Source organism: Drosophila obscura, unplaced genomic scaffold (genome assembly GCF_018151105.1).
Source record: "Drosophila obscura isolate BZ-5 IFL unplaced genomic scaffold, ASM1815110v1 contig_200, whole genome shotgun sequence".
In the NCBI taxonomy this organism is placed as follows: Eukaryota; Metazoa; Arthropoda; class Insecta; order Diptera; family Drosophilidae; genus Drosophila; species Drosophila obscura.
The window spans coordinates 6,800,195-6,825,353 of record NW_024542791.1 but is presented as its reverse complement, the minus strand read 5'-3'; the positions used below and the strand labels follow the sequence as shown (position 1 = coordinate 6,825,353).

At 46.4% G+C, this 25,159-nt stretch overlaps 1 protein-coding gene across 1 annotated transcript in view; it reads right to left on the bottom strand.

Moving 5' to 3' along the window:
* Nucleotides 1-25,159, bottom strand: part of LOC111081142 (nesprin-1) — a 110,533-nt gene that overhangs the window by 24,291 nt on the left and 61,083 nt on the right. The window contains 3 exon segments of the mRNA XM_041593742.1: nt 16,699-21,684; nt 21,686-23,305; nt 23,307-24,008. Of these exon segments, the coding sequence (XP_041449676.1) occupies nt 16,699-21,684; nt 21,686-23,305; nt 23,307-24,008 (7,308 nt within the window).

Sequence of the window (25,159 nt, the reverse complement as noted above, 5' to 3'; positions counted from 1 at the left end):
TCTCGGTTTGAACAATCGCTGACCAGGTTGTGGGTTGATCAGTCGGTGATTGTACTGCCACTTCCTCCAGGACATCTTCTTCAGTTGGTATGCTAACGCTTATGGGTTTAGTAGTTTCCTTAACATCAGTCTTCTTCGTTTCTGTCGTTTCAGTCGTGGTTTTTGTCGTTGTGGTTATTGGCTTTTGTCCGGGTTTCAGTGTTGCAGACCAGTATGAAGTTTCACAAATGAAAGGATCGGTTTCGGATGGTGATTGAGTGGGATCCGCATTAGGTGCGAATGGGGCCAGGGGCGTTGGCTTAGTTTCTGGCTCAGCAGCCTCAATAGTTTCAATTGCTGATGGTTTCACCTCTTGCACTTCTTCTACAATAGTTTCAGCTGTTACAGTGGTCTTAACAGACTCCTCTTGGACTTCCACAGGTTCTGGTATATCTTCAAATGGTGCCAAAGGTGTCTGTTCTGGTACTGGTTCGGATGCCTCAATAGCAGCTTCAACAGTTTCACTGATTGTTTCGACTGGAGCTGCAGCAGTCTCGGTTTTGACCTCTTCCACAGTTTCTACAATAGTTTCAACTGTTACAGTGGTCTCCTCTGAGGACTGGGCTGGTTTAACATTCTCCTGAACAGTCTCTGGTACGTCTTCAAATGGTGACAAAGGTGTCTGTTCTGGTACTGGTTCGGATGCCTCAATAGCAGCTTCAACAGTTTCACTGATTGTTTCGACTGGAGCTGCAGCAGTCTCGGTTTTGACCTCTTCCACAGTTTCTACAATAGTTTCAACTGTTACAGTGGTCTCCTCTGAGGACTGGGCTGGTTCAACATTCTCCTGAACAGTCTCTGGTACGTCTTTAAATGGTGACAAAGGTGTCTGTTCTGGTTTCTCAACAACAGTCTCAATCGTAACTTCAGGCTCAACTAGTTCCACGTGGATTTCTTTAACCCTTTCTACAATTGTTTCAACCGTGTCTGATGGAACTACTACTTCTTTCACAGTCTCCACGATAGTCTTCTCTGTATCATTTACAGGCTCAGCAATCACTTCAAAAGGCGCCAAAGGAGTTTCTACCATTGGAGCATCATGAGTAATGATCTCCCGGACTAATGAAGTTGTCTTCTCAATGACCGTTTCGATGGAGCTCAAAGGTGTGGACTCCACTGATTCCAGTGAAGTATCTGGCGAGGTCTCGACGAAAGGTGCCAAAGGTGTTATTTGATGGGACTTTTCGGAATTGATGAAATCCAAAATTTCAGTGGTGGGGGACTTCTTCTTCGACTTCTGTTTGGGTTTCTTAGTCTTTAGCTCTGGGGTTTCCAAAGTGATTGGAATGCTGACCTTGTGCTCCTTCGTTGCCTTCTTGGGGGCTTCAACAATGATTGACTTGGTTTCAATCTGAAGCGGACGTATTTGTTGCGCGGGTTCCGGAACATTGTGTGCGGCTATGGCTGCCCAAGACATACCAGAAGTGTAAGGAGATGGAGTGGGTGTTTCCTCAACAGGAACCGAAACGGGAGTTTGAGGTTCCACCAATTTGGGTGGCTCTGTGGGTGTTTGAGTTTGAGGTGGTGCAAGTTTCTTTTCTTTGGGTTTCTTCGATTTCTTCTTCTGTGGCTTATCGTCCACGTTCGAAATCTGTGATTGTTGCGAACGAGAACGCGAGCGATTCCTCTTCTTGGAAACAATCTCTAAGAAGCCTTGCTCACTCTCTTGCTGCGTCTGGGGGAGTTTCGTCGATGTCACTTCTTCAGTGACCTTGATTGTTGGTCGCGAACGTCTTTCAGGTACCGATTCCTCTTGATACCAAGTCTCTGTGGGTTCCACATCCTCATCATCATCAATGAGCTCCCTCCAAGACAGTTGTGATGGCTTTTCGGTGTATTCTACATCTGCATGTACAATCGGAGGAATAATGGGATCTGGAAACTCCACAATAGTTTCTTGGGGCTTTTCGGCGACTGCTGGTTTCTTAGCAATCGCTATTTCCCTTTCCGTTTCTTGATACCTAATGTTCGTATTTTTGGTATAGCCTGATTTCCTTACTACTTCGGCGTATGTCTCTGATGAGGACCATACTGATGGCTTCGGGAGCAGCGGTAGCTGAATATTAAACTCTGGAGTTGTAGCTCCTGAAGTACGTTCACTTTCTGGGCTCTTTTCAGCAACAACAATAGGGATTTCCTTAATTTGTTGCACTGGTTCTGCCTTGGGTAGTTTCTTCTCCTTCTTGGGCTTTTGCTTCTTGGGCTTTTCTTCAACATACGTGGGAAGCTCTTGTTCTTGAGGGGTCTCATGCGTTTCGGTGAATGTTGGAGTCAAGTCTATGTTATGCGAAACAATCGACGACCAGGACAGTGTTTGTGTTGATTCAGGTTCTGGTTCTGGTTGTTCTTGTTCCAGTTTCTTCTCAGATATTATTGTAGTCAGTTCAACTGCAGGCTGTGAAACGGATTCTATCTTTGCAATATTCTTTTCCTTCTTGGGCTTTTGATTTACAGAAGTGGAAAAGTTCTGCTCTTGAGAGATGAAATTCTGAATATCCTGTGACTGGGGTGCAACCTTCTGTAATGTTTCTGCTACCGTTGAGGTTATCTCTGTTGTTTTTTGCAAAACAATTGAAGACCATGACATGCCTGGAGCTGGAATTGGAACTGGTTCTGGTTGTGGTTCTGGTGTCTTTTCCGTTATTGGTTCCGCAACAACTGGTTCCTGAACCGCAATCACTTCAACAATGGGTTCCTGAATAGCTTCAACCTTGACAGATTTCTTTTCTTTCTTGGACTTTGGTTTCTTCATCTTCTCATCTGTTGTAGGGACCTGTTTCTGTTCATGGAAGATAAAGTCCTGGCTGTCGACGGGTTTGGCTTTAGTTTCCGATGTTTTAGTAGCACGTGTTTCGGTTATCACAGGAGATGTTTCGACAGACTGCGAGACGATAGATGACCAGGACATTGTTTTTGATGGCACAACTTCAGGAACTGGTGGCGTTGGTTCCTCCACAATTACAGGTTCAGGTTCCGTCACAGAAATGACTTCTTCAACAACTGGTTCCGGATTAGGAGTCACTTCAACAATAGGTTCTGGAGTCGGTTCCGTCTTGGATTTCTTTTCTTTTTTTGTCTTTTGTTTCTTGGGCTTTTCCTCTACTGATGGTATGGATTTCTGCTCCTTAGGCTGATATTTGACTTTAGATTCTTCAATGACACGAGTGTCGGTAATGTTTGAAGTTATTTCTGTCGTTTGGGAAACGATAGAAGACCACGACAGGGTTTGTGATGGTACAACTTCTGGCACTGAAGGAGTTTGTTCCGTCTCTACGATCAGTTCCTCAACAACAGGTTCTGGAATAGAAACCACAGCTTCAACCACTGGTTCTGGAACAGAAGTCACGACTTCAAGAATTGGTTCCTGAACGGGTTCAGCTTTAGGAGTCTTCTTTTCCTTCTTTGACTTTTGTTTTTTATGTTTGTCGTTTACAACAGTTGAGAAGATCTGCTCTTGGGCGATAAAGTCCACAATATCTTTGGTTTTTGACGATTCAGTCACAATGGTCTCAGGTTCGGTTGGAGTTACTTCTGTGCTCTGCGAGACGATGGACGACCATGAGAGGGTCTGTGATGGTGCAACTTCTGGTATTGAAGGAATGGCTGCTTCTTCAAATACAGGTTCCGGTTCTGCCACTGAAATGACTTCCTCAATAATAGGCTCTGGAACAATAGTCACTTCAACAATAGGCTCTTCGATAGTCACGACTTCCTCAATAGGTTCTGGAGTTGGTTCTGTCTTAGGGGATTTCTTTTCCTTCTTGGACTTTTGCTTCTGTGGCTTTTCCTCCACTGATGGTACGGATTTCTGTTCTTGAGGATCTGGTTTAGTTTCACGTTCCTCAGTGACATGAGCTTCGTGGATGGTTGTTGTGACATCTGTTGTTTGCGAAACAATAGACGACCATGACAGGGTTTGTGATGGTACAACTTCTGGCACTGAAGGCCTTGGTTCGGTCTCTACGATCAGTTCCTCAACAACAGGTTCTGGAATAGAAACCACAGCTTCAACCACTGGTTCTGGAACAGAAGTCACGACTTCAAGAATTGGTTCCTGAACGGGTTCAGCCTTAGGAGTCTTCTTTTCCTTCTTTGACTTTTGTTTTTTATGTTTGTCGTTTACAACAGTTGAGAAGATCTGCTCCTGGGCGATAAAGTCCACAATATCTTTGGTTTTTGACGATTCAGTCACAACGGTCTCAGGTTCGGTTGGAGTTACTTCTGTGCTCTGCAAGACGATGGACGACCATGAGAGGGTCTGTGATGGTGCAACTTCTGGTATTGAAGGAATGGCTGCTTCTTCAAATACAGGTTCCGGTTCTGCCACGGAAATGACTTCCTCAATAATAGGCTCTGGAACAATAGTCACTTCAACAATAGGCTCTTCGATAGTCACGACTTCCACAGTAGGTTCCGGAGTCGGTTCTGTCTTGGGGGATTTCTTTTCCTTCTTTTTCTTTTGTTTCTTGGACTTTTCCTCCACCATGGATTTTGGTTCATCAGGCTGAGGTTTGGCTTCAGTAACATGAGCTTCGGTGATGGTTGTTGTCACATCTGTAGTTTGGGAAACGATAGAAGACCATGACAGGGTTTGGGAGGGTGCAACTTCTAGTACTGAAGGGATGGGTTCCTCAACAATCACAGATTCTGGCTCCGTTACTGGAACGACTTCTTCAACAATCGACTCTGGAACAAAGGTCACTTCAACAACAGGTTCTTCGGTGGCAACAACTTCAAAAGTAGATTCTTGAGTCGGTTCTGTTTTGGGTTTCTTTTCCTTCTTTGACTTTTGTTTCTTGGGCTTACCATTTACAGCAGTTGAGTTCTGTTCCTGCGATATGAAGTCCTGAATAAGTTGAGTTTGTGGCGTTAGCTCCGATACTTCAGTGACAAAAGTTTCGATAATTGTTGGAGCTACCTCTACGGTTTCCGTGACAATAGACGACCATGACAAGGTATGTGAAGGCATAGCTTCTGGCTCTGAAGTAATGAGTTCATCCACAATTACAGGTTCCGGTTCCGTCTTTTTAACGATGTCTTCAACAGGTTCAAGAACAAAAGTCACTTCAGCAACAGCTTCCTGTGTAGGTTCCGTCTTGAAGGACTTTATTTCTTTCTTGGACTTTTGTTTTTTGTGTTTCTTGTCCACAGGTTCCTGTTCTGGCAGATGGGTTTCTATATCAGTTGATTTGGTGACGCGAGTTTCGATTATGGTCGGACTATCTTCGATAGTTTCCGAAACGATTGAAGACCAAGAGAAGGTTTGTGAAGGAACAACGTCTGGCACTGAAATAGATGGTTCCTCAAGAGTTACAGATTCGGGCTCTGGAACGAGTTCTTCTACAACGCGATCTGTCACAGCAGTCACCTTTTCAACAATAGGTTCCGCCTTGGGGGATTTCTTTTCCTTCTTTGACTTTTTCTTACTTTCAACGTCCTCAATAGTTGAATGGTTTTGTTCCTGGGCGATGAAGTCCAGAACCTCCTTGGATTTTTCGGTGACTTCGAGATCTACTTTCTCAATGCTTTCAGTCTGCGAGACAATAGACGACCATGACATGGATTGCGAAGGCGGTGAAATAGGCTCTTCAACTGTGGGTACTTCAACAACAGGCACTTTAACTGTAACCGTGTCCTCAACAGGTTTTGTAATGGGTTCCGTCTTGGGTTTCTTTTCCTTCTTTGACTTTTGTTTCTTTGTCTTTTCCTCCACTGATGGTACGGATTTCTGTTCTTGAGGCTCTGGTTTAGTTTCAGGTTCCTCAGTGACATGAGTTTCGTGGATGGTTGTTGTGACATCTGTTGTTTGAGAAACAATAGACGACCATGACAGGGTTTGTGATGGTACAACTTCTGGCACTGAAGGAGTTGGTTCCGTCTCTACGATCAGTTCCTCAACAACTGGTTCTGGAATAGAAACCACAGCTTCAACCACTGGTTCTGGAACAGAAGTCACGACTTCAAGAATTGGTTCCTGAACGGGTTCAGCCTTAGGAGTCTTCTTTTCCTTCTTTGACTTTTGTTTTTTATGTTTGTCGTTTACAACAGTTGAGAAGATCTGCTCTTGGGCGATAAAGTCCACAATATCTTTGGTTTTTGACGATTCAGTCACAATGGTCTCAGGTTCGGTTGGAGTTACTTCTGTGCTCTGCGAGACGATGGACGACCATGAGAGGGTCTGTGATGGTGCAACTTCTGGTATTGAAGGAATGGCTGCTTCTTCAAATACAGGTTCCGGTTCTGCCACGGAAATGACTTCCTCAATAATAGGCTCTGGAACAATAGTCACTTCAACAATAGGCTCTTCGATAGTCACGACTTCCTCAATAGGTTCCGGAGTTGGTTCTGTCTTAGGGGATTTCTTTTCCTTCTTGGACTTTTGCTTCTTTGGCTTTTCCTCCAATGATGGTACGGATTTCTGTTCTTGATGCTCAGGTTTAGTTTCAGGTTCTTCAGTGACATGAGTTTCGGTGATGGTTGTTGTTACATCTGTTCTTTGGGAAACGATAGACGACCATGAAAGGGTTTGTGATGCTAATTCTGACACTGTAGGGGAGGATTCTTCAACAACTACAGGTTGCTTTTTAGCCTCTAGGATAACTTCCTCAACGACAGGTTCATGCGCAATAGACTGCACTTCAACAACAGGATCTGGAATATTTGTAACTTCAACAATTGGTTCCGGTTTTGGATATTTCTTTTCCTTCTTCGACTTTGGCTTCTTTTGCTTACTGTTCACAGCGGTAGAGAAGTTTTGTTCCTGGGCGATGAATTCCTGGATAACTGGAGCTTTTTGGTCAATTACACGAGTTTCGGTGCTCGTCGGTGTCACTTCTACAGACTGCAGAACGATAGACGACCAAGACAATGGTGCTTGCGATTGTGGAGCAGGAACTGGAGTGGGTTGTTCTTCAACAACCACCAGTTCTGGTTCCGTCTCGGAAACCATATCTTCTACAGCGGTTACTTCAACAACAGGTTCGGTAACAGGAACGACTTCAACGATAGGTTCTGGAACTTGTTCCGTCTTAGAGGATTTCTTCTCCTTCTTCGACTTTTGTTTTTTGGGTTTCTCGTCGACAGGTGATGTGGGCTTCTGTTCTGGTATTTGAGTTTCCGTGATCGTTGGAGTCACTTCGACAGTTTGGGAAACAATCGATGACCATGACATGGCTTTCGAGGTAGTAATATCGGGAGCTGGAACCGATGGTTCATTCTCAACTACTGGTTCCGGTTGTGTGAAAATTTCCTCAACAACTGGTTCAGGAACTGCAGGAATTACTTCAGCAATTGGCTCCGACTTCAAGGATTTCTTTTCCTTCTTTGCCTTTTGCTTCTTTGGCTTGTCAACCGCAATGGCCGAGTTCCGTTCATTGGAAATGAAATCCTGAATGTCTTGAGATTGTGTAACTATTGTTGGAGTAACTACTGCTGGTTGAGAAACAATCGACGACCAGGAGGAGAATTGTGATGGCACCTCTGCTGTGGTAGATTTTATGTCTTCAACGATTTTCACATGCGATTTCGTTTCTGATTTTACAGGGTCAGCCAGTGCAACCGATTTTTTAACCTTCTTTTCTTTTTTAGGCTTTTGCTGCTGTGGTTTCGCAGGAACTGTTTCTTCTTCGTCTTCGGTGTTAAAGCTTTGTTGCGTTATCTTCGTGAAGGGTTCCTGGACACCTTCTCGCACTATCGACGACCATAGTGCGTTACTGGTCTGCGGAAGATTCGGTTCTAAAATTTCACTTGTATCTTCATCAACCAATGTTGACCAGGATGTTGTACTTTCAAATGTTTTCGCCTCAACGAACTCTGGTGTTTCAGGTTTGCTAGCAGACCCGACGGTTTCAACAACAACAACTTCAACCTCACTTTCCTTAACATTCTTCGGCTGTTTCTTCTGGGGTTTTTCCTTCTTTGCTTTTGTCTTTTTGGGAACCTCCTCAACAATTTGAACTGTTTCTGTATGCTTGGTTGGCTTAGGCTCAACTTCGAAGTGAACGTTTTTCTTTTCCAAGTCAATGAAATCAATGGTGTGTCTCAAAACATCAGCGTAAGATGAATGCAGTTCCCAAACAGTTTGCACAGCAGGTTGTGTCATAGATTGGGATATTTCTGGCTGAACAATTTCTTGCTTCGGTTCTTCAAAAGCCTTAATGTTGACTGTTGACTGTTGTCTTGCTTCAGCAATAGGAACCTCGCTTGATGTCTCCTTCTCAGTTACAGTGGTTGTGGTCGTGACGGTTGTGATTGTCTTGGACTCTTCAACCACTGGAGCTTCAACGATTGGCTCTGGTTGAGTGGGTTTGACATCCTCGACAATAGTCACTGACTTGGAAACTTCGACGACAGGAAGATCCTTTTGTGGCTCAAGAACCTCGCTTGATGTCTCCCGGGTGGGGGCGGTTGGGACAGGAAGACCCGGCCCTCTCAGTTACAGTGGTTGTGGTAGTGACGGTTGTGATTGTCTTGGACTCTTCAACCACTGGAGCTTCAACGATTGGCTCTGAATGAGTGGGTTTGACATCCTCGACAATAGTCACTGACTTTGTAACTTCGACGACAGGAACCTCCTTTTGTGGTTCAGGGACAGCTTCCTCTTCGTCATCGGAGAAGTTCATGGGTTCGTCCAGGACGTCCATCCAAGAGCTAGACGAGTCGTCCACAGGCAAGCCGGCGTATGCTGGTTTCTTCGGCTGTTCTGGGAACTTTATGGATTCCGGCTGTTCAATTACTGCAGCAATAGGAACCTCGCTTGATGTCTCCTTCTCAGTTACAGTGGTTGTGGTCGTGACGGTTGTGATTGTCTTAGACTCTTCAACCACTGGAGCTTCAACGATTGGCTCTGGTTGAGTGGGTTTGACATCCTCGACAATAGTCACTGACTTGGTAACTTCGACGACAGGAACATCCTTTTGTGGCTCAGGAACCTCGCTTGATGTCTCCTTCTCAGTTACAGTGGTTGTGGTAGTGACGGTTGTGATTGTCTTGGACTCTTCAACCACCGGAGCTTCAACGATTGGCTCTGGTTGAGTGGGTTTGACATCCTCGACAATAGTCACTGACTTGGTAACTTCGACGACAGGAACCTCCTTTTGTGGATGAGGGACAGCTTCCTCTTCGTCATCGGAGAAGTTCATGGGTTCGTCCAGGACGTCCATCCAAGAGCTAGACGAGTCGTCCACAGGCAAGCCGGCGTATGCTGGTTTCTTCGGCTGTTCTGGGAACTTTATGGGTTCCGGCTGTTCAATTACTGCAGCAATAGGAACCTCGCTTGATGTCTCCTTCTCAGTTACAGTGGTTGTGGTCGTGACGGTTGTGATTGTCTTAGACTCTTCAACCACTGGAGCTTCAACGATTGGCTCTGGTTGAGTGGGTTTGACATCCTCGACAATAGTCACTGACTTGGAAACTTCGATGACAGGAACATCCTTTTGTGGCTCAGGAACCTCGCTTGATGTCTCCTTCTCAGTTACAGTGGTTGTGGTAGTGACGGTTGTGATTGTCTTGGACTCTTCAACCACTGGAGCTTCAACGATTGGCTCTGGTTGAGTGGGTTTGACATCCCCGACAATAGTCACTGACTTGGTAACTTCGACGACAGGAACCTCCTTTTGTGGTTCAGGGACAGCTTCCTCTTCATCATCGGAGAAGTTCATGGGTTCGTCCAGGACGTCCATCCAAGAGCTAGACGAGTCGTCCACAGGCAAGCCGGCGTATGCTGGTTTCTTCGGCTGTTCTGGGAACTTTATGGGTTCCGGCTGTTCAATTACTGCAGCAATAGGAACCTCGCTTGATGTCTCCTTCTCAGTTACAGTGGTTGTGGTCGTGACGGTTGTGATTGTCTTGGACTCTTCAACCACTGGAGCTTCAACGATTGGCACTGGTTGAGTGAGTTTGACATCCTCGACAATAGTCACTGACTTGGTAGCCTCGACGGCAGGAATCTCCTTTTGTGGTTCAGGGACAGCTTCCTCTTCATCATCGGAGAAGTTCATGGGTTCGTCCAGGACGTCCATCCAAGAGCTAGACGAGTCGTCCACAGGCAAGCCGGCGTATGTGGTTTTCGGCTGTTCTGGGAACTTTATGGGTTCGGCTGTCAATGCAGAGGAACCCGCTTGGCCAGTTACGTGGTTGTGGTGTGCGGTTGTGTTGCTCTCAACCACTGGAGTCAACGTGGTGGTTGAGTGGGTTCCGACAAGCGCTTGGAACTTGAGAGGAACCCTTTTGTGGCAGGAACCGCTTGTGTTCTTCTCAGTTGTGGTTGTGGTGTGGGTTGTGTTGTCTGACCTTCAACCATGGAGCTTAACGATTGGTCTGGTTGAGTGGGTTTGCATCCTGATAGTCTGACTTGGTAATTGCGAAGGCCTGTGGAGGAACCGCTTGTGCCGTTAGTGGTTGTGGTCGTGCGGTTGTGATTGCTTAGACTCTCACCAGGAGAACGATGGCCGGTGGGGGTTTCCTGCTGTACTGGGACTTCGGGGGGGCGTGAGCAGTTCAGTGGTTGTGGTGTGACGGTTGTGATTGCTTGACCTCAACCACTGGAGCTTCAACGATTGGCACTGGTTGAGTGAGTTTGACATCCTCGACAATAGTCACTGACTTGGTAGCCTCGACGGCAGGAATCTCCTTTTGTGGTTCAGGGACAGCTTCCTCTTCATCATCGGAGAAGTTCATGGGTTCGTCCAGGACGTCCATCCAAGAGCTAGACGAGTCGTCCACAGGCAAGCCGGCGTATGCTGGTTTCTTCGGCTGTTCTGGGAACTTTATGGGTTCCGGCTGTTCAATTACTGCAGCAATAGGAACCTCGCTTGATGTCTCCTTCTCAGTTACAGTGGTTGTGGTCGTGACGGTTGTGATTGTCTTGGACTCTTCAACCACTGGAGCTTCAACGATTGGCTCTGGTTGAGTGGGTTTGACATCCTCGACAATAGTCACTGACTTGGTAACTTCGACGACAGGAACCTCCTTTTGTGGTTCAGGGACAGCTTCCTCTTCATCATCGGAGAAGTTCATGGGTTCGTCCAGGACGTCCATCCAAGAGCTAGACGAGTCGTCCACAGGCAAGCCGGCGTATGCTGGTTTCTTCGGCTGTTCTGGGAACTTTATGGGTTCCGGCTGTTCTCAGATGGACCCGCTGGAGCCCCCAGTTACAGGGTTGTGGTGTGACGGTTGTGATTGTCTTGGACCTCAACCACTGGAGGGCGGGGGGTGAGAGAGGTTGTGGACGCTCCCCCATCGGTGGTTCGTCCGGGGGGGCTGTTCAATTACTTCAGCAATAGGAACCTCGCTGGATGTCTCCTTGTCAGTAATAGTGGTTGCGGTCGTGACGGTTGTGATTGTCGTAGTATTTTCGATGACAGCCTTAGAGGTCGGTAAGGGTTGAATCTCCTCAACAGCAGTTGCTGTATCCGTGACTTCCTTGATTGGCTTTTCATCGGTAAAAGATTTCATTTCTTGTATTTTTTCAATAATCTTGCTTATATTTGCTTCTTCGCCATTTTCAGCCAAAAGTGGGATTTCAACTTCATCCTCTATCAATTCTATCCACGATTTGCGTTCAACAATCACGTCTTCGGGCCCATCATCACTCATTTCAGCCCATGATTTTTGGAGTTTCTCTTCTCTCTGCTGGGAAATCGGTGACCATTCAGGTTCCACCAGTTCCGGAGTCAAAACCTTTGGATTTCGCTTTTCTTCTGGAAGTTTTTGTGTTGTTTTGGGCTTTTCTGCCTCGATGAAATCATTCGTTTGTTTCGTAAGTACAGAGGCCCACGTGCTTACTTGTTCCTTCTGGGAATGTACAAATTCTGGTGATATACTACGAACCTTTGGCTTGGCCTGTTTTTCATAACGATCGACCTTAACCTGTTGTCTTAAGGGTTCAGGTTGCTTTTGCTTTACCTCTACCTTCTTTGCTTTTGCTGGTAGATCGGTCATATGATCTATTTGGCTAGCGATTTTGGCCCATGTAATAGTATTTTCATCTTGAGTTGGCAGTTTCTCAACAACGTCACTATCATCTGATGATGTCGACTGAATGACTTCGGGTTCCAATTTTTCCTGCCTTACCTTTCGCTTTATAGTGCTTTCCGACTTTGGTTTCGACTCCGCTTTGTGGGTCTTGCGTTCCTTTCTTTGTTGTGGTTCTTCTCTACGCTCCTTCCTTTGTTGCGATTCATCTCTACGCTCTTCCTTTGGTGCTTCAACTGGTTTCTTACGAGCAGCGATATCATCCACCCATTCACCAGGCTTCTTGACCAAGGATGCCCAAGAGAAGGAGCTGCCAGTGTTTTCAACTGGTGTTGGTTTCTCAACTTGTACTTCGGGTTGAAAAACAGCCACTTCGTCGGAAGGATCACTGCTTACTGGCTTGATGTCGTCGCTTTCGGGCTCGGAAATGATTTTCTTTGGCTCGGGCTTCTTCTTTGACTTTTGCTTTTTTAACTTCTCAGGTTTTTCATGCTTCTCAGCGGTTTCTTTTACGTCTGTGGAGGAAGTTACAGCAGTTTTGATTGTAGTCACTGTAGTATCAATCCATTCGCCAGGCCTTTTGACAAGAGAGGCCCAGGAGAAACCACTGCTTTCCTGTTCATTTTCCTTTACTTTTTCGGGTGCGACTTCAGATGGTTTTGCCTCAATGGGTGTGGGTACAGGCTCGGGCTGTTCGTCCTCGGAAGTCGTGGAAACTGGCTCGACCACTGGTTTCTTGTTCTTCTTTATCTTTTTCGCTTTGGTTTTCTTCGGTTCATCCTTTTCCTTCTGGTGATGCTTTTCCTCTGTAACGATGGTGGTCTGTGTAACCTCCTTTTTGACAATGGTGTTATCAGACCATTCACCAGGTCTGCGTACAAGAGCCGACCACGTCAGCTCAGAGGTTTTTGAATGTTCCCTTTCATCAGACGAAGGCTCCTTTGAACTTTCTGTCGTTGGTTTGGACAGTTCGGTTCCTGTTGTCGGTTTCGACGGTTCGCTATCGCTATTTGGCTTAGATTTTTCGCTTTCTGTCGTTGGCGTAGACGTTGGTTCATGGGTTCTTTCCGTTGGCTTGCGTTTTGCTAATTGTGTCTTCTTCGTCCGCTCTTGAGATTTGACCTTGGCAGCTACTGGTTCAGCAATAGATTCCTTCTGGTGCTCAATAATAGTCGTTACAGCTTCGCTGATTACGCCAGAATTGAGCAAAACATCGGCATATGATTTTCCATCACGATTCTTTGTCCAGACATTTTCAACATCTTCGACAATTTTGATCGGTTCTGCAACGAATGCTTCCTTCGTTGGTGCAGTAACTTGAGGAGCTTCCTCAAGTACTTCAGCCTTTTTATTCTGTCTCTTTGGAGGTTTTACCTTTTTGGGCCTTTGCTGTTGTACAATAACTTGCTCTGTCCTACTCCTTGGTATGAACTCGTTATAAACCCTTTCATTGGCTAGGAATGTATGCGTTTGGTCAGAGAACGTATGCCTCAGATAAGATGGAGTGAACTCAGGGGCATCCGCAGACAAGTTCGAAGTAAATCCAACATTTCCAGAGCTCGGCAATGAATCTTCCAAGACACTGGACCACGTGTCAATGGGTTCTTCCAATGATTTTTCTACTTGCGTTGTTTTCTCTTCAACAATACCTGTAGTAGTCAGTGATTCTTCAATGGGTTGGATAACGGGAGCAGCCGCCACATTTTCAGGTTCCTTTGGGTCCTCGGTAATCGCAACTTGGCTAGCTGTTTCCGTCTCACTAACAGTGGATGTGGTAATGGTAGTCACTGTTGTGGTTGTCTTTGACTCTTTAAGGATTGGCGCTGGTTGAGATGGTTTGATCTCGTCGACGACTGGCTTCAATTGAAGGGGTTTGACATCTTCGAGAATTGGCTCTGGCTGAGATTTTACTTCGACGACAGGAACCTTCTTTTGTGGTTCAGGGACAGCTTCCTCTTCGTCATCGGAGAAGTTCATGGGTTCGTCCAGGACGTCCATCCAAGAGCTAGACGAGTCGTCCACAGGCAAGCCGGCGTATGCTGGTTTCTTCGGCTGTTCTGGGAACTTTATGGGTTCTGGCTGTTCAATTACTGCAGCAATAGGAACCTCGCTGGATGTCTCCTTCTCAGTTACAGTGGTGGTGGTAGTGACGGTTGTGATTGTCTTGGACTCTTCAACCACTGGTGCTTCAACGATTGGCTCTGGTTGAGTGGGTTTGACATCCTCGACAATAGTCACTGACTTGGTAACTTCGACGACAGGAACATCCTTTTGTTGTTCAGGAACCTCGCTTGATGTCTCCTTCTCAGTTACAGTGGTTGTGGTAGTGACGGTTGTGATTGTCTTGGACTCTTCAACCACCGGAGCTTCAACGATTGGCACTGGTTGAGTGGGTTTGACATCCTCGACAATAGTCACTGACTTGGTAACCTCGACGACAGGAATGTCCTTTTGTGGTTCAGGGACAGCTTCCTCTTCGTCATCGGAGAAGTTCATGGGTTCGTCCAGGACGTCCATCCAAGAGCTAGACGAGTCGTCCACAGGCAAGCCGGCGTATGCTGGTTTCTTCGGCTGTTCTAGGAACTTTATGGGTTCCGGCTGTTCAATTACTGCAGCAATAGGAACCTCGCTTGATGTCTCCTTCTCAGTTACAGTGGTTGTGGTCGTGACGGTTGTGATTGTCTTGGACTCTTCAACCACTGGAGCTTCAACGATTGGCTCTGGTTGAGTGGGTTTGACATCCTCGACAATAGCCACTGACTTGGTAACCTCGACGACAGGAATGTCCTTTTGTGGTTCAGGGACAGCTTCCTCTTCATCATCGGAGAAGTTCATGGGTTCGTCCAGGACGTCCATCCAAGAGCTAGACGAGTCGTCCACAGGCAAGCCGGCGTATGCTGGTTTCTTCGGCTGTTCTGGGAACTTTATGGGTTCCGGCTGTTCAATTACTGCAGCAATAGGAACCTCGCTTGATGTCTCCTTCTCAGTTACAGTGGTTGTGGTCGTGACGGTTGTGATTGTCTTGGACTCTTCAACCACTGGAGCTTCAACGATTGGCTCTGGTTGAGTGGGTTTGACATCCTCGACAATAGTCACTGACTTTGTAACTTCGACGACAGGAACCTCCTTTTGTGGTTCAGGGACAGCTTCCTCTTCGTCATCGGAGAAGTTCATGGGTTCGTCCAGGACGTCCATCCAAGAGCTAGACGAGTCGTCCACAGGCAAGCCGGCGTATGCTGGTTTCTTCGGCTGTTCTGGGAACTTTATGGGTTCCGGCTGTTCAATTACTGCAGCAATAGGAACCTCGCTTGATGTCTCCTTCTCAGTTACAGTGGTTGTGGTCGTGACGGTTGTGATTGTCTTAGACTCTTCAACCACTGGAGCTTCAACGATTGGCTCTGGTTGAGTGGGTTTGACATCCTCGACAATAGTCACTGACTTTGTAACTTCGACGACAGGAACCTCCTTTTGTGGTTCAGGGACAGCTTCCTCTTCGTCATCGGAGAAGTTCATGGGTTCGTCCAGGACGTCCATCCAAGAGCTAGACGAGTCGTCCACAGGCAAGCCGGCGTATGCTGGTTTCTTCGGCTGTTCTGGGAACTTTATGGGTTCCGGCTGTTCAATTACTGCAGCAATTGGAACCTCGCTTGATGTCTCCTTCTCAGTTACAGTGGTTGTAGTAATGACGGTTTTGATTGCCTTAGACTCTTCAACCACTGGAGCTTCAACTATTGGCTCCGGTTGAGTGGGTTTGACATCCTCGACAATAGTCACTGACTTGGTAACTTCGACGACAGGAACATCCTTTTGTGGCTCAGGAACCTCGCTTGATGTCTCCTTCTCAGTTACAGTGGTTGTGGTAGTGACGGTTGTGATTGTCTTGGACTCTTCAACCACTGGAGCTTCAACGATTGGCTCTGATTGAGTAGGTTTGATCTCCACAACAACAGAAGTTTCTGTTGGTGTTTCGTGCTCGTTGTCCTTCTTGGTTTCTGTGGCTGTTGTTGTAGTGGTAATACTAGTGGTAGTGCTTTTTTCGGTTTGAGTGCTATCCTTTTCGGGAACAGTATCAATGGGAGATATCGGCTCAGCGGAGACTCTAAAGAGAGTTTCGGCTCTGCTGTATTCCCTGATGTTGTACTTGGGTACTTCGAAGTTGTATATATTGGGTACATCTTTTATGATTTCTGGAATTGGTTGTTTTTGTTGTGTTGTTGGGACCGTTTCAGTTTCTCCTGTGATAATCGAAATTTCTTCTTTAGCAGAAGTTTCTTGTGTTGTTGAAGCTGTTTCTGTTAGAACCGTTGCTGCTTCTACTGTTTTTTGTAAAAGTTCCGCCTTGTTGAGGGAAATTATGTCGTATTTAGGAACTTCAAAGTTGTAAATTGCAGGGAAAGTTTCGATTTCAAGGGTGGAAAGAGGGGACTCCGTCGTTTTAGGGATAGTTTCCGCGATGGTTTTGTTGACTATAGTTTCGGATTCGTCGGCAAAGCTTACCGTCTTTGGCGCCGTAACTTCTACTGGTTGAACGGGTGCTGGTTGATCGATTTCTTTAGCCTTGGAATTGATTATGTGATAATTACCCTCAGCAATATTAAATTTAAGTATATCAAATGTGGGTATTTCAAAGATTTTATCAAGTGCAGAGTTTTGCTCAATATTAATGATAGTACTTATAGTGCTTACCGTGTTAGCTACAAATGGCTCAGCAATTAGGGCGCTCGATTGGGCAGGAACAGTTTGATTAGCGGTTTTAGTAGGAGCAGGGCTGGGGCTTGACTGAGTATCTACTGGAACTTCTTCTTGACTTGGACTTGGAATGGTGGTAATTTTAGGGGCTGGCGTAACCTCAATAGTTTCACGATAAATAATATCTGCTTTTGTCTGCTCAACTAACTGAATGCTGGATATCAAACCCTCATCTTGAGATATATTGGGTAACAATTGCTTGGGTTCAGTTTCTGAGGGGACTGAGGGGACAACGACTTCGGTTAGGACCTGTTTCTCATCAATGATTTCATTACCTTTGCTTTCTTCTACAATGATCTGTGTGGTCTCTTGCTTAATAAATTCTTCGGGTATAGCCGGACGTTTCTTCTTATCTTTCTTAGAGAGCTTCTTTTGAATGTCCTCGAACAGCTGCTGCTCTTCCGGACTCAACTCTGCAGGGGACAGGGGTTTGCTACCTTCAGGGACTACTACCTCTTGCGTAGGTTCTGTAATTTTAACGTCTTCTGATTGGACAGACTCTTTGAGTGGCTCTGTAATGATCTCCGCAGAAGTAATACTCGACACTGACACAGATTCTGTGGAATCTGTAATCTTGACAAGTTTTTCAGACTGGATTTCCGGAGAAACGGACTCTACGAGGGGCTCTGCTGCCTCTTGGAATATCTCAACCACAGAGTTTTGACTACTTTCCGCCGTTCTTTGCAGGGACTCCACATTTTCCGTCACCGTCTCGGTCACACGAAGACTAACCTCTGGAAAATCTAGATGCATTTTCACAATCGGTGTCTTCAGCTTTTCTTCATGCGTGATAAGGGATATCTTTTGGACTGTGCCCGGTGGATAGGCACCGTCAATGCCTTCTCCCACGAAAAGAACATTTGTGCCATCTTCGGTCTCGAAGCTGCGTCGTTGGGTTGTCGTGAGTATCGTATTTCTGGTAGTCGTCGTAGTAGTGGTAATACTATCTGTTTCGTTTATATCCCCGTTTGTCTTAGTTTCTGTTCTGATCTGTTCCCTAAGGTTTGGCAGTTCGACAGTGTTTGTCTCAATGCCGATGACCTTCACCCCTGTGGGACTATCCTTAACTGATCCCAACTGAATGTTTGCTGCCTCTAGATTATCCAACTTGAACTCGCTACTGGGAGTAACAGCGACAAGGGAGGGGGCTGTGGCAACAACCGGACTCACTGGTCTTTGATCTGGCATTTCGATGCTCGATGTCACAACAACATCGCCCGGCGAGTCACTTTCAGTCAGGAGTATACGTCCGTCATTGGTTATTCTCTTTGTAATGCGCATCGTACGTATCGTCGTGGTTTTGATAATCGCTCCATCGATTTGACTAGATGTGGTCGAAGTTTCACTGGGAATCTCTGAAATCGTTGGCGATGCTTCACGCACTGTAACGGGAGGTTCATTGATAGTGCTGCTGCTCTCCTCTCTGGTTGTTTCACCATCCTCGTTCAGCTTCTTCACGATCTTTGTCGTACGCACGGTTGTCGTTTTGGTTACACCACCTCCAATAGTATCCTCTTCAGCAGCAGGCAACACTGGTTCCGACTCTGTAGAGACCTCGCTAACGTTTTGTTGCTCGTTATTTTGCGACACCTTTTTAACTATTTTCGTAGTTCGCACAATTGTTGTCTTGACAACATCACCAACCCCACAATTGTCTGGCTCCGACACCAGTATTTCCTCAACGATACCATTTCCTTGCTGAGGCTCTGCTAAAATTGAAACTGCAACTTCAACGGGTTCGGCAATGAATTTCTCGGGTTCTGGGATGTTTTGTGTTGCCTTTTTTTCTGCAGAAATAAAGTCTAGTATGGTTGTCTTTATTTCAGTCGTATCTGGAACGTCAGGAATAGCTGTCAGCCACTTATTTTCTGGAGCAACAGGAGCTTCTTCATCTACACTCTTATTTACAGACTTTGTAGTTCGTGTAGTTGTGGTCTTTGTGATGCCCTCACTGTTGGATTCTGTAGTCACGGATTCAGCCACAAGGGGAGCATCCTGAATGAAATCCAGGGAAGTCTCGGCTTCACTGCTTGTCTCGCTGATATTTTCACTCTCCTGTGAAATCTTCTTCACGATTTTCGTGGTACGCACAATGGTGGTTTTGATCACACCACCCTCGACAGGCTCCTCGATCTCTGAAGGAGACGAGACTGCAGGCTCATCTTCAGTTGGCACCTCCCATGTGGCCTCAACAGGTACTTCCTCGCTCTTTGGGCTCTTGATGGTCCGAGTTGTTGTAGTTTTAGTTGTCTTAACCACACCCTCATCGCTTATTTCGCGACTGTTCGTCTCGGATTTCTCAATCTTGGGTTCGATCTGTTCGACAGCTTCTTCGGCCAAGTCAAAGGATCCCAGGGATTGGACGTCCGAGTGCGTGGAAGATGTCATCTCCTGACTATCTTGCTGATTGCTGCTGATTTTTTTAACGATTTTGGTTGTACGAATGACAGTCGTCTTGATGAGGCTGCTGCCATCATCGCTGCTGACAACAGATCCATCCGATGACAGGGTTTGTCTCTCATCCGTAGTAATTGCACTTGTTATGTTCAGGGGCTCTGTGATTTCTAGTTGAGGTTCTGGCTGTGGCTCGATAATTTCGGCTACCTTTTGGACAATGTTTGTGGCGATTTCACTTTCCGACTTCTTGTGTTTCTTCTTGTCCTTCCGGGATGGCTTTTGGGGTTTCTGCTGCTGCGGTTCCTCCACAACTTCCTTTATTACTTTTGGTTCCTCAACCAATATTGGTTTCTCGGGTTCTGGAATGGGCTGTTCCTTCTTGGCCTTCTTTATGTCCTTACGCGTTGAATTTCGCTCATCAGGTTGGGTTATCTCTTCGGCTTGCTTGATGACTTCCTCAACCACGTTCTGGGCAGCCTCCTGGATGTTGGATTTGTGCTCCTCCGCCGTTGTGATAACCGTGGAGGTTAGCACTGTCGTTGGCAGCAGCGTAACATCTCTCTCCACTTCAGGCTCATCCTCAAAGACCTCCTCAACAATTTCCTCCCCATCCTCGGTGATACGCTTCAGGATGCGCTTTGTCTTGGTGATCGTTGTCTTGGTTATCGATCCCTGCTGCACTATGGTGTCTTGTGTGGTCGAGAGTCCAGTCGCATCAATGGGCACCTCGCTACTTGTGGTTTCAACTGTTGGTAGATTGAACTGCTCCACGGAGATATTCTCCTCGGGCAAATCATCAATCACATCTTCCTCGACAATCTCCTCTTTACCATCTACAATACGCTTGACTATACGCTTGGTTATGTGTTTGGTGATTGTACGCGTGGTGATAGTTGTGGTTCCACTTTCCGTTGATATTGTGTTTGTCGATGTCGTGACAGTAGGTTCACCCTCAGTGATGGTTTCACTTATTTCCGTAGAGACAGGACTTACGGTCTCCTGCAATTTGGGAGTACCATTCAATGACTCTGTTAACGTTTCTGAGGTTGTAATTACAACCTGTGAGGGAATTTCCACGGGAGCTGACACTTTTTCAGCCACTATTACGGGCTCAATTACTAGCTCTGGTGCTGTTTGTGCAGGTAAGACTTCTGGAATTTTTACTTCAATCGTTTTTTCAACTGTTTGATCAGCAACATTGCTTTCAGTTATTGCCGTAACAGTATCTGTTGTGGTTTTTGAAACATCCTTGACTGGAGCAACAGCTACCTCAATATTCAATGTTGTTTCGGGCTTGGCCTCCTTCTTGGAACGCTTTCTGTCCTTCTTTGTAGGTGTTGAAGTTGGAACTTCAGGTTCAGCAATTTTCTTCTCCATAACGGGTGTGGGCTCTACAATAAGCTTCTCTTTGACTGGTTCCGACTCAACAATCTTCTCAGCAATAATTTCCTCTTCAGAAATCTTCTCTGTGACAGTTTCTGACTCTGTAGCTGGCTCAATTGTCTTGGTACTGATGACTGTAGTTTCCACAACCGTTTTTGCCTGTTTTTTTTCCTTTTTCGAAGGTGTCGATGGAGTTGCTTCGATTTTCTCCTTGGTTTCAATCACAGCTGGTACGACAATCTGCTTTTCAATGACTGGTTCTACAATTTCCTGTTCGATGGCAGGTGCGACAATCTCCTTTTCGATGACTGGTTCAACAGATTTGGTGCTGCTGATAACAACCTTCTCCACTGTCGTCTTTGACTGTTTCTTATCCTTCCGGGAAGGCGCAACTGGAGCTGGGTCCTCCTTCTTAGCTACAACAGTTTCAACCTCTTCCTTCTTTGCTTCGGACTTTATAGTCTCCTTTTCCTTGACTGGCTCTGCAGATTTCTTGCTTGTGTGAGGCTTTTCCGCTACTGGTTTAGCGGGTTGCTTCTTTTCCTTCTTTGGTGTTGGCTCAGGAGTTGAAGTGACCTCAAACACTACAGGCTCAACCGTTTGGGTGGTGGTAACCGTAGTCTCTACCACGGTTTGCTTTCCCTCTAGAACAGGTGATGCTGGCTTTCGGCTTAGTACAGGAGAGGTTTGCTTTCGCTCCACTGCAGTTGAATCCTTCTTTCGGTCCACAACAGGTGACGTTTGCTTCTTCTCCAGAACAGGTGACGTTTGCTTCTTCTCCAGAACAGGTGACGCCTGCTTCTTTTCCAGAATAGGTGATGTCTGCTTTTTCTCCTTCTTGGACACCACTGGAGCTGCATCGACTTTGTGTTCCACAAACTGCACTGCATCCACAAATGTTGCATTGTCGGTTGTCTTTTTAGGTTTTTTCGACTTTCTTGGCTTTGGCTCTGGCTGCTTGGTGGCTTCTTCAACCACTTCTTGCACCACTTTAGTGATCTCCACACCATTGCTTTCCGGAGATCTAGGCTTTTTGTTCAATTTGGTGTCCTTACGGGTGCTGACCTTGATCGGCAATGGTTCGGGTTGCGTCTCATGTCGCACTCGCTTTGGACGCGACGTAGTCGACTCGGTATTATCGTCTCCTGCGCTCCCAAGTTGGCGATTTTCTTGAGTTGGTGATCGTTGTGGTAGTAACTGTTGTATGCTTCGTATTCGTTGTGTGTTCAGCTGCAGCTCTGCGCTGTGTTGGCGGCGATAGGCGTACGGGTATCTGTTGTAGCTGCTGACTGGATGGCTGGAAAACGGATTGTTGTTTTTGTTGTTGTTCTTTGTGCTGTAGACCGAATAAGACTTCGGCATAAGTACTACCGGCACTGATATCCTGGGGCTGGATTGCCTGCTGCTGCTGCACACGTTGGGCTTGGGGACGCACAGTGATTGTAGTCGCTGGGGCCGTTTCGGGGACTACAGATTGAGTCCTGATTTGCTGAGTTATCACAGTTGGCTGTTCGGTCGTCTGGTCCGAGACAATGGTTTCCTGAACATAGCTTGTTGTCGTTACGACAGTGGATTGCTGTTGTGGCTGTGGTTTCACTTGTGGCTGGGGTGGCACTTCAACGGGTATCGTCTCTATGGCATCCATCTCAAACTGCCCAAAGGTAATGTCGGGTCGTGGCTCATCAACCTCAAACTCCTGTGGCTCCACTGATCTCAGCATTTGCACACTCTCTTCGATATAGTACTGGGGCTCCTCTTCTTCGGGTTCGATCTGTACCACAGTGGGCTGAATCTGCTGCGTACTGGTGGTCAATGGTTCCGTGCTCTGTTGCACCATCGATGCGAGTGTGGTGACAACGCGATCCAGCACGCTGTTACCTGTCGTCGATTCCTGTACGCTGTACGGATCTAACAGATAGGTCTGCTCTGTCGTCTCCGGTTGATAGATCTCTGCTTCCTGCTGAGGTGGCTGCTGCTGCTGCGTTTGATACTCCTGTGAGTACTCTACCGTCGGTTGGGTAAAGTAAATCTGCGATGGCTCTGTAGGATAGAGCGTTGAATAAGTGTCGGTTGTGGTTATGGGCTGGTAGTAGCCCGGCAACAGTTGAAACTGTGTTGTCGCTGGCTGCACGGCCACGGGCTGGTATTGCAGGGGATATTGCATCTGCAGGATTTGCTCGTAGTAGTTCTGTGGCTGCTGCTGCTGTTGCTCCTGCTGCGGCACTGTGCTGGCATTTGCCACATAGCCCCACTGGCCGCTATCGGCCACATTCTCGTACATCGTTTGATACAGCTGTGGATCGGGCTGCAAGTAAGTGGCGGCAATCTCCTCCGCTGTCATGGGTACCTCATAATTGTTAACACTCTCCACTTGTTGCGGCAGCTGCTGCTGTTGTTGGGGAGGAACATAGCCATGTTCTGGATTGACTTCGCTTATATATTGCTGTTGTGTTGGTTCCTCGATTATTTCCGGCTCTGCTTCAGGGACATACATGCTGGCTGCTACGGCGGCACTGGCATCCACCACATCCTGTATGGTCAGATCCGTCGTATGACTCTGGACTCCTTGGGCGGCCAGTTGCTCGGCCGCCTGCTTCTTGAGACGCTCGAGCTCCAGGCCTCGCAGTACCTCCGCATAGGACGTTGAACCGGGCACCCACATGGGGCTACGCGATCTCGTACGATCATCCAAGGGCAAGAAGAGCTGCTGCTGCTGCTCATGTTGGTGTTGCTGGTGCTGCTGCTGCTGCTGCTGCTGCTGCTCCCTGTTCGATTGTATGTGGCTCTCGTCGACGTCTTGGCGAACGTCCGCGACGTTCTGGCCTGGGAGGCTGTAGATTCTTACCCGTTTTCACATGATATTGCCGCTCGCTTTCAATGAACTGCTGACTGCTGGGGTTGGTGGTGGATTGAGGTTGGGTCTGAGGTTGGTTAGGAACTTGTTGCTGTTGTGCCGTGCTGCTGTTGCTGATCTCGATCGTCTCCACATGACTCTCGATTGGTGGTGGTGGTGTTGGTGTAACCTGTTGGGGGACCTGAACCTGATCTCTGCTCTCATAGATCGCAGTGGTTATACCTTCTCCATTCAGTTCGATCTGGTCTTCGTCATGCGTACGTTTCAAAGTCGTGGATGTTGTCGTTGTCGTAATGGTGGTTGTAATTGTTGTCTGATTGTTTGTCGTTTCTTGGTGGTGTCGTTCTTGCCGGTTCGTTGTCGTGGCTGGGTATACTCGTTCTTGTCTGGGTTTTCTCGTTGGTGCTGCTGTCGTTTGGGTCGTCTCATTACCGCTTACCGGACTCGTTTGTCCCGATAACACTTCAGCATAGGTCAAACCTACGGCCGTTGGCTTCATAAGCAACGACACAGTCGATGAAGTGGTTACCACTGAATGGGGATCCAGAGCATAGGACTTTCTGGCGGTTGCATCGTAGGTCTGCTGCATGCCATCGATTGATTCTCGCATTGCCTAATGTCGTTCATCATCGTTCATCAATGATTCATTTGGAGAGATAGAGAGAGAGATAGGGGGAAGATTTGCCAAAAACGTTAGCTTTTTCATATGGTTTTTGTTTATTTTCAGGGGGGTGGGTCAATAGGGTCAAAGGGCTACCCTACCTACTAGAATGAACCTATAGATCTCTGAAAATATTTGTCCCTACCAAAAATAATACTCTCTTTCGGTTTTGCATTTAAAAAAAAAAATAGATAAATAATTTGATAATTTAAATTTATTCTTTAGATATGTATATCATATAGGATAGTATTTTTTTGGTATTTGTTTTGGTATAGATATTCCTTAAACATGTTTCTGGGTCATGTGTGTGGCAGTCGACAGTCGTACAGATCGCCCCTCCACTCCTGTGTGGTGCCAAACAGAACTTTGGGGAGATTGCAGGCGGCATGAAGCGAGGCGCGACCAACGACTGTCAAGAAAATGTTTTTTATCTAGTCCTAGATTGTGGCATTAAAAATTAATTTTTATATTTAAAAGGGGTTCGGGGCTACGACTACGGCATCTCTAAATCTCTAGCTTGGCATCGTCCGGCGTGCCCCGATGTATTAACAACTTGATGCGCTCATTACGTGCGGTTATTTTCGAATGCAGATTTTTCACACGTTCCCGGCATGCCTATATATCGTGTGTATGGGGGTATATATAATATATATATATATATGGTGCATGTTCGATATTTGATAGTTTTTTTTCAGAAAGAGATTTTGTTTTCAGGCGTGAGAGAGGCAGAGAAGAAATACAAACAAAATGTCAGCATATTGAGATTTGAGTTTAATTTAATGGTAATTTATTTAGACAGCGCCATGTGGGGGTGGAGAGAGAGAGAAAGGGATACAAAAAGCAACCATAAACCATGTTTGATATTTTGTATATTTGGCAGAAGAAGTAAGCAGTACCCATGTAAATATTAATTTTTTATGTATGTCAATGTTTTATGTTTTTTGGGGTATGGGTTTACAGAGTGAGAGAGTTGGGGTTTTTTAGTCACAGGTTTCAGCAGGCGACAAGCGAGTAGCAAAGCCCAAGGACCAGAGTTAGGATCATTAGTAAACGAGCAAGATAAACATATTTGTTTTTATGGAGTGTTTAGCAATTTGCATGTT